Source organism: Larus michahellis, chromosome 12 (genome assembly GCF_964199755.1).
Source record: "Larus michahellis chromosome 12, bLarMic1.1, whole genome shotgun sequence".
In the NCBI taxonomy this organism is placed as follows: Eukaryota; Metazoa; Chordata; class Aves; order Charadriiformes; family Laridae; genus Larus; species Larus michahellis.
This window is the reverse complement of record NC_133907.1, coordinates 700,090-710,067: the sequence shown is the minus strand read 5'-3', so window position 1 is coordinate 710,067 and position 9,978 is coordinate 700,090. Positions and strand designations below refer to the sequence as shown.

At 41.9% G+C, this 9,978-nt stretch overlaps 1 protein-coding gene across 3 annotated transcripts in view; it reads right to left on the bottom strand.

Annotated features, from left to right (window-relative positions):
• Positions 1–6: 6 nt before the first annotated feature.
• VAPB (VAMP associated protein B and C) overlaps positions 7–9,978 on the bottom strand; it is a 38,334-nt gene continuing 28,362 nt past the window's right edge. For 2 of the 3 annotated variants that reach the window (XM_074605733.1, XM_074605732.1), the window contains exon 6: positions 7–8,790. In XM_074605733.1, coding sequence (XP_074461834.1) covers positions 8,632–8,790 — 159 coding nt within the window. In that variant the 3' untranslated portion in view covers positions 7–8,631. The remainder of the gene's footprint in view (positions 8,791–9,978) is intronic. The other variant, XR_012589683.1, reaches the window with a different exon arrangement.

Sequence of the window (9,978 nt, the reverse complement as noted above, 5' to 3'; positions counted from 1 at the left end):
AAGCTATTTGCATAAATAGCATAACTTTTATTGTTCACAGTTCTTTGGAGAAACATTCCTAAATTACACAGTTATTCTCTCTTAAGAATTTGTGCCTTTTCCAATTTGAGTTTGCCGGGTTCGATTGCCAGGCAGTGATTTTTGTTGTGTTGCTCTTTTTAACATCAGAAAGCTGCAGTGTTCAGTATTTTCTCCCCGTGAAGGTGCTTGTGCGCTGGAATCAAGACATTCTCAGTTCTGACAGATAAACTCAGCCAACTGATTTTCCCTCCCGCCCTCTCTAAGGCATTTCATGCAGTAATTTTTGAATCTTTTTTTCTTGCATCCATTCCAATTACTCAGATTCTCTTTTAAAATGTAAATATCCAAATTGCATCGAAAATTCCCAGCTCTCACAGCTGAGACATACAGAAGCATAATCGCTTACTGCTAACTGTAATTAAAAACAAGAACACATTCCTATTCATTAGTCTTTCACCCTGGGACTGCACTGGGAGAACGTGGTGCTGTTTCACACTCTGGTCCTGTTAACGTTTTATCAGTAGCGATTTTCACCAGTGACCTGGAACCACTGAATGGTATCAGCTCCCAGCAGAACCCTCCTTTGAGCATCCCCATTTCACTGAAGGTGCGATTGTCAGAAAACAGCAAGCTTTGCAGGGGCCCAGATACACTCGGTTCACACTAATCCCAAAGCCAACTGAAAAACAAAGGCAGAATGAAGAGGCACATCACGCTCCTTCGTTATCTCCTTTCCCAAGCCCGTCCCCGGGCAGCCCTGTCCCGTTCGCCATCCTCATCCGCAGGGCACAGACTGCCCCAGGCACCTCCCTTACAACTACTGACACGAGGCTTCTAGACCTACTGAATTTAAAAATATTAAGCATTACTAATGAATGACATCACCTTTCCAGTTCTCTGACATCATCACTAGCAGTTTTACCACCTGCACCTAGTAACGGTCCGTATCCTACCGCAAAGATTTCCTCTGAACTTCAGCTCTCCATCACCCTCTCCAGGCACTCCCACCCATGCATTTTTGTCTTCCTTTGGCTATTGCTTTCTGTGTTAATTTTCTACATAATGCTCATTTTGAGTTGATTGCTGTCTGCTTCCCTTTTTGTTTTGTATTACTTTACATCTAATTTTTCCCTTCATTTTATCACCGAAACAGGGTGGACTGTTAGCTAGAGTTGTCCCCCATCTCGATTGCAAAATTCTTGGGATTTTGCCCATTTAGTAGCTTTCACTTAGAAACCCACCAATTCTAATTCAGTGTTCCATCTAATTTTTTCTTCACTCCCAGATTTGATAGGAAATTTGCTCAGCTCTGCCCTTCTGAAGCACCAGTTACATTCATTAGCAGCTTGCATGGCTCTATGCCTCGCTCGAGTGTAATCAGGATTCCACAGCAACCACCAACTTCTACTTCTGCGATGCGTTTATCTGACATAAGCGAGGCAAACCCAAATAAACTCCATGTTGCATGTCTAACCCTGCATTAGAAAAGCAGGTCTGGGACACAAACAAACATTAGTCATAACTACTGGATTCCTTTCAGCTGTAAAATACGTACCTCTATATTGTACCTGTGAAGAAAAACCACGGTAACAGATGCAGTGGCAGGTCAGTACCTGAAAGTCAGCGGTAACAGGCACACAAGAGTTGGAAAACTCTTCCCCATTCACTTCTTATATGATACTTTTCACTCCAAGAAGCAGAGAAGAAGAAAAAAAAAATAACGTTCAAATGCTCAGAATGCATTTAGTCGCTTCCTACAGGGAGTCTTTCGTGCCTTCTTTAATACCATTAAGCTACTCCTGTTGCCTCAGCAATTTCCTGCTTCTTCAGCAGGCAGGGACATTCAAAGCATGAGCTGACTTTGCCGGACAAACATGGTCGTGGGTCTGATCTCCTCTTCACAGCTCAATTAACAGCAACTTATTTTTCCAATTAGCCACCTTCATGCCCCCCTGTGTAAAATGCCTTAGAATGTATTTTGCAGTCTAGACTTCCCAAACAACTCTTAAACAAAACACACAAAAAAGTTTAAAAACACTGTTGGATATATTAACAGTGTTGAGCTAGTGCTTCATTTGATAAACAAGCCACGCTGAATATAAAAGCATGCTGTTGACTAGAAACGAATGTGCCACACTGGAGCAGCAGCAAAGGGCTGGAGGCACAAAGGAGATGGTGACAAACTCTGCAGCGAGTGCAGAGGAGGAAGGAGCAGGTTTGAGGGACGAGGCAGCAGAAGGTGAGCGGGTGCCGGGCCTGAGAAGCCGCACAGGGACACCCCCGTGGCCGGGACAGGCAGCCCGGGCGGGCGAGACTGGGGGGGCACGGGAAGGAAGAGACCGAGACGGAAAATAAGCAGGCAGCAGAGAAGGAAAACCATTTAAAGACGCTCGTCTGAACGTCGGTTCCTTTGCGCCAAGGAGCAGCGAGCAAACGAGGATGACTGGGGTTGAACCACAGCGCTGAGGGAGAACGGAGTGAGATTTGACAGCTCAGGCAGAACAGATCAGAAAAGAAACTGGGCAGGAGAAGCTGCGGCCTTCACAGAAACGCTTTCAGGCTCAGAACTGAAGCAAAAATCCCTGGCTGTGCTCACACTTCTGTGCAGCCTCCCAGGGAAATCAAAAACTCCTGCTTCAGCTCAAGGTTACTCACCGCGACATCGGATGCCTAGGCCACGACCGGGCGTCCGTACACGAACATAACGGATTCGATCCTGACACAGACGTGGGTTACACCCACAACGCCATTTTTCAAGTTCAACTTTTAAAAACCAAATTATACGTATCTTAAGAGAGCTCACGAGGTTATGGTAGGAGGTCAGGCGCAGGGAGCTGGGCGGCGCCAGCCTCCCCTGGGCCCACCTTCTGCCCCGCGCCGAGGGCTGGGCGCGCGCCGCCACCTCCCCGCAAACAGCGGCCACGCTGAGGCAGAGCGGGTCCTGCCTGCCTTCTGAGCGCTTGGCTTGGTTCAGCCTTAATAAAGGTCCTTTAAAAGTAGTTGCATGTGGATAATTATGTGTGGGAATCTTGCCAACTCAAACATGAGGGAGACTTCAAGAGGCTTTTCTAATCTTGTGAGTTTATCCACTGAAGAAAAAGATTTGATTAAAAAAAATGAAGTACAGCTAAACTGGAAACAATACTTTACTACGGGCTGTTCTTCAGGTCGTCATAGGCACTTCAAAATCTTGAAAAAAGATATCACAAAATTAGAAACTCGTTAAATAAGAATGAAAAGTACCAATGCAGAAACATAAACAGAAATGCCAGATGTAGAATGTCAACTTGTAATACGTGGGTTCAATTAGTTCTTAATTCATTTGTTTTCTTAACTTCTTTTGTTTTGCCATCTGGAAAAGGCCATTTTCTAATGACAGATCATAGGAGAAAAGATCCAAAGTTCAAGCTTGCTTCAAGGAAAAGCAGCCTTGTTTCTGTGCTTGCAGACTCGCAGTTCCCTTCTGCAGTTTTCACTCACGCAGACGCTTCAGGACAAACTCGGGCCCGGACTGAGAGGCAAAAGCGATCTACACGAAAGTTTAGTGAAGGTTTACTCCTCAAAGTACAAATGTGACAGCGGTTCTGCAGAAGGACATGAAGGCCCAGGAAACAGTGGAGTAAAGGAGAAGCAGATAGTCATTTTGGAAGTGTGCACATGCATGCTTATTAGAGTATTACGTGAAGAGATTTCTGGCTGGCTCTTGTGTTATTTTAAAAAATAATCTACAACCCATTAATAAAACAAACAAATTCTATAGTTAAGCAGATCTGAGTAGTGGAAACACACGGTTACTTTGTCTTCTGCAGCTAATGAAAATAAAAGTCAGTAACAGCACAATGAGTAACGTCACTTCAGCACTGACGCCCGTTAGACGAAGTCGTTCAGTCCACATGAAGCTGTCAGCGTAACACAAGGACATCTTAATTGGACACGGCCAGAAGATCAGCACTGCCCTGCTTGAACAATAAATCCCACTATTTATCTAACTCTAGCAGGTTATTTACACTAGCACTGTATCCCACTGTCATCTTTTCATCAAGTATATCTAGAGAACAGCGAGGTTTCATCCCAATACGAGCAAGCAGCCTTGCTCAGTAGTTGCTTTTCTTTCTAAAATGCCTAAACATTGCTTTATACAAGTATTTTCTCATCAGTAGATTAAATTTGTAGATATGTATCTGATTATAAGAAATAGTAACTTCCACGTATGGTATTGAACTAGTCTCGCTCCTGTACAGATTACTTTCTTCTTTTTACATCAGTGTTTCTGACTCAAAAAAAAACGAACAAAAAAACCCCAAGAGATCTCAAATGCGTAGCCTGGAACTAACTCACCCCCTGCCCCTTCTTGACTTGCTCGTGCGGGGATGCGAGCACTGGGTGCCGACCCTCCCCAGATGAGCAGCGAGCGGCCCCCCAGCCCCGGCGCTGCTGTGAAGCGCTATCGCAGCTGTACCGCAGCCACCGCAAACACGCGGTTCAGAGAGCTTGCTTTACATGGCCTTTAATTTCAAATACAGGGGCTTTGGGCTGTGTTTTTTTCTCAGTTGCTTTATATAGAAAACAGAACTCAGGATACGGCATTTCAGGACATCACGTAGACTACTGCAGTTAAGTCACTATCGTGCCCAAGAATTAAGGAAGTATTCCAATTAAGAGATGAAAGTGTCAAACACATTTTCCAAAGAAAAGGGATGACAGAGTCTTCTTTCATTAGGCAACTGCAACATCAAGTATCTTAAGATGTTAACGAACCATTTTTGTGTGCACACCACTATGTAAATATGCTAAATCAAGACTGTAATAAGAATTGCAAGTTTACATGTGCAGCGAATAGAAACCCTTCATAGTTTATTGGTGAGAAGAAACTCAAGTGATTTTCAAAGTGACGTTCCAACTTTATCCCACTAACAGCATTTCAGGAGAAAAAAGTAACATGGAATACCACCATCCTGCTATTACAATCCTGTATTTTTAGAAAATTCCAGCACAGTACATTGATCCCTCTCCACACGCAGTATTATCGCGCTCTGATCCCTACGGCAATTCCACAGTAACCTGAATCGCGGTGCCCAGCCTGCATGTGCAATTGTTAGAGTTGTGCAGTCACAGTCGCCAACTGCCACCGCAGAGCAATAGTTGTGATCATTCGTGCAGGGAGGATTTGCTTTAGGATGTGGATAACTACATGAAAACAGTAGAAACCATTTTCCATTCATTTCCCAGTACTAGGCTTCAAGACATTTCAGATACCTATTTATTCCAAATTTGCCCAAAGTGAAGACAGGACTGTAAAGCTCCACCAAGTGAACACTACCTAAGCAGCCTCTGCTGGCTTTTACAAAAATTAACAGTAAGCATATATGCAGGTGGGTATCTTAGAAGAACAGCAGGGACAATAATCAGATTAACTTGATTTGTACTATCATGTATCAATTAAAGTTTTCTAGTATCTGGTGTTGTGTGAGGACACCAGACAATAATCTTATTTAGAAACTATATGTTTCATGCACAACTTCCTAAGATATACAATGCCCTCCAGAATAATTCCCTTTCTGTGAACACTTAATGAAAACGTTTGTTCTGGTGTCATCATGTAAGGAACAACTTACAGAGATCCAGGTGGCTTAAGAACATCCATCCAACATATTTTTGCAATGTATCTACAGACTGGCCTTTTAGGAACCTTGGAAGAAAAAACACCCTTAGTTTTTCTTTCTGCTGCATATGAAAGGGTGCCATCAGACAGACAGGTAATAGGGGTTCCACTGATCAGTCATTTTATTTTAGGCTCAGGAAAAGCAACGCATTATCCAGACAATTCAGTGCTACTGTCTGCTCAGGCTGTTGTCAGCAATGATTAGGAAAGACCTCAGAATTTTGTTAAGTTCCAAAATATAAGCAGTTAATTTGAGTCTTGTTTAGGGCTGAGGGTGCAGTCCGTAGTTGTGACCAACAGATCCTTAACCAAGGTCCTTTGTGTGTTGGTCTCCTTAACCACGCGCTTGTAAGGCATTGAGCAGAGCATGCGAGTGTTTTTCTGGGACCTCTTTATAATCCTGGAGTGCAAACAACAGGAACAACTTTGTTCAAGTCCCAGGTTGTCACAGATCACGAAGTGACTACTGAACATCGGAAGGAGGACATTCTGTTGGATTTCCCCTTGATCGGGGAGCTGCCTGAGCCAGCAAAGTCAACTGCGGTAGCTAAGAGCGTGTGTAAAGCTTGCCTGAAACATTATTGCAGATATACTCACAAGAGACCCATTTAAAGCTTCGATCCTCCCCCCTTACCCTGCAAAGGCAGCAATTTTTTTTGAAACAAACTTTTTTGAAACTGTTTTTCAGGGCACTCAAAAAAAGTTGATTTTTTTTTTAAAAAAGCAAATAAGGAATTTAGCTCTTCTGATAACTCATTTTTAGTGACATCAAGGTGTTTACAGCCTCCTAAAACAATACTGCATAGTTCAGTCTCCTTCAGTAAAGGCTTTCTCAAACATATTCTTCAAAGCCATGAAAACTAAATTTTGCAACATCACTTACAACCTTGTCTCTCTGAAAAGGTTTTTTAAAGTGTTGCATGTAAAAGTTTTCATTAGCTTCTACTGCCCAGGAAGTATCATCTTCTTGCTCAGGTCTGCCCAATCTGTCACGCTGAGCTCACTGCTTCATTCTTTCCAGCTCATCTCCCATGCTCTGCCCTTCACAGGCACTTCCATTGCTTCGCCACTTCCCTCCTGAGCAGACAAGGCACTAGCATTTTAAAATGCTACAGATTCACCTCTCATTTTTTGTTGAATCTTCTAGAAGTACTTCCAGATTTGCGTTCATAAGCAGAACACACCAGTTAAGATTTTTTTTTTCTCCTATTTTCTTATTAAACCTCCCATAAAATTTCGCTGCTTTGCACTGGTAAAGCAGGAAACCCTTGAGACACAAGTGGAGCAAACGGAAAGGTCAACGGGTGTAGCAGACAGGCTGCAGCCCAAACAGCCTTCCTGGGAAATCACAGGAATAACAAAGGAATGGAAGAAGCCCCGTAATCCTGAAAACTCTTGCAAAAACTTCTATCGCCAGTGGTTTCTGGACCCACCATCTCAGAATATATAGGAATTTACCTGCTCAAAAGCCATTTCATCTACTGAAGTTCCACATGTTAAAACACACTGAGTTTACGTATTTTGTACTAAAAGTACGCTTAGAAACAAAATCACCTTACCCTTACTTTCAGTATGCTATCAAGCATCTTAACTACTGAACCAAACTAACCTGAAAAATGGGAAGTTACCTTGTCCCTCAGCAGCCAGCGTGGTTACCTTGAACAGCACTGAGGCCTATCAGGCTCACGATGGGCTGGTTTGGATTGATTTTAAAATTAGGCTGGAAAAAAAAAAAATCATCCTCAAACAAGGCTGCAAGTCTCCTTAGGCCATAAACAAACTAAACTGACAGACAACGCTGTTTCCTCCTCCCCTCTAACTGTGAGCACATGACAAAAGTAACAAAGGAAACATTAATTTGGGGGCTTTATTTAATTTTTCTTTTCTTTTTTTTTTTTTTCTTTTTTTAAGATGCTACATAGTCAAACAGGATTGGTCTTTTACGGCATAGGACTAGTTTACTACTAATGTTTTTTCCCCTAGATAGACTTATTTACATACAAAAACAGTTTCCTGACCACTGTTTCTCCAATGCTCAGATGATCAAAACTCCCAACAATTGTGTAGTGCCCAAAACACCAGGAGGCAGAAGAATCTTGCGTCACTACAGCAGCAAATTTTTAGTTCTAGTCACTGGCTTTAAACAGGTGCCTTTTCATACCATATAGTATTAGTTAATTTTGTGACAAGAAGGAAACATGAGATGAAATACATTAAATAAGTTAAATATGCATTAAACATCTCTGAATAACACTTCAATTCAACTAAATGAACCAACAGCAATGTAGCTTGGTCCCTTTATGAGAACAAGGCATTGACCTTTATTCCGAATGAGCATCATACCAGTCAATATATGCCTCTTAACGATGCCTAGCACATTCAGCATTGCCACATACAATTCTTTTCAGCTTCTCACTATTCATTTAAGTGCCAAGAAATTGGTAACTTGCACAGAGTTGAAGACACTGACAGAAACTGTTAAATTTATGAGCAGAATGGTGGATTAACGTATTTTACAGAATTTATCAACACCTCCTGCCTAACCCAGCTCCAAACATCCAATAGGGCCAGCTCCAGCAGTGGAGGAATAGTTTTTTTTTTTCTATTTTTCCTTTTTTTTTTTTCTTTTTTTTTTTTTTAAAAGAGGTAATTCAGCAACATGTAGCAGGGTCTAAGAATGTTTAAAATGACATATACAATATTCCATTGTAGTGTTAAATCATGATTCTCTCCCCCCTTTCATTACTGAAGGATATTCATTCATTCCCTCATTGTACATTTTAAACCTTCTAGATTATGTTACATAGTATTTGTGCAGGGGTAATTTAAAGGCAAGACCTGTGAGATGTCATACATTAATTTTTTTTTTTAAACATTGTTATGAATAAATTTAATCCAATGATATGGCAGAACCATCAAACCAATTTACAATTTCCAGCATGCTGCCTCTACAAGGCTATTTTTCCTATAATTACACCGAAGACAAAGAACAAAACCACCAAAGCAAGTAGTCTGGAGCTGAGCCCTTCGTCCTTGACAGCAGCTGCAGAAGCAGATATTGGGTTGTTTGTCTGGGGTGCCTTCCTCATCCGCAGTCCATCTTCTTCCTAAAGGAAGATATATTGATTATTTCTACTGAAAGAGGCTTTAAATATTAACCCTTATCTTATTTATTTTAGATGGGCATAATAAAATAGGCAAAAGCTAATTTACGGCTCTATTTATGGAGTTGTTCAAGGCCAGGCTGGACGGGGCTCTGAGCAACCTGGTCTAGTGGGAGGTGTCCGTGCCCAGTGCAGGGGGTGGCACTGGGTGGGCTTTAAGGTCCCTCCCAGCCCAAACCATTCTGCGATTCCTAGATAACCCTGAGAAGGAAGGGGTAGTGAGGCAGAAGAGGAGTTCTGTATCTACTCGACTAGCAGAGCACCAAACACACGCTCTGGAAGTTTTCTCCTGCTGACTATGGTAACGGGAAGCGAAGAGGAACCTGCAAGAACACTCGTCCGAAGCCCAGAGACAGCTCCAGAACTCCAAAAACCCATGACGGAGGGAATGGCGGGAAGATGCTTTTCTCGCTCTGTAAGCAAGTATAGTGCTATTGGGGAAAATGCTTTTCAATGTAACTAAGATAGGTTATGAAAAATATGCAACTTAAGGGCAGTTATACTCATCATTCCCCTAGTTAGATGTCACAAGCAAATTTTACCAGCATTTGAAGGGAAATCTGTTTCCCACATCATATTAGTGCTGACATTTCAACGTGAAACTAATGGCAATAATTAGGATATTCTCGTGGTATAACAGCTGTGTGTTAGCACACTCCATTCCACACACACCGAGAGCACTTCAGGAGTGGGAAAGTGACCTTCTGTGACTTAACTCGTATATGGCTGAAGCAGTAGTGTTAGACTTTTTTATGCGGTGCAATATTACAGTGCAGAAGTGTAAGATACTGAAGCAAAAGCCTCCAGTATACACATTAAAAAGAAAAACAACATTCAAGAAATAAAATTGTACTAAAAATTACTGCAGCCTTAAGTATTGTCAGATAAGTGAAATTCAAAAGGCTCAGTGTATGTCAGTGTTTCTCACTTTTGAATTTAAAGGGGCACCTACAGTTCTGGAGGAAAGCCTTATTTATTTTCTATTATTTACTTATTGAAAGTCACAGACTACCTGATACCTCACTACTACTCTAAGTCTGGGTGGGGACAACCGGCTTTTGTAAACAATAAAATGTTGTTTACCTATATAGTAATTTTACTGCTAGAAACTAAACATTCTCGTTTTAAATA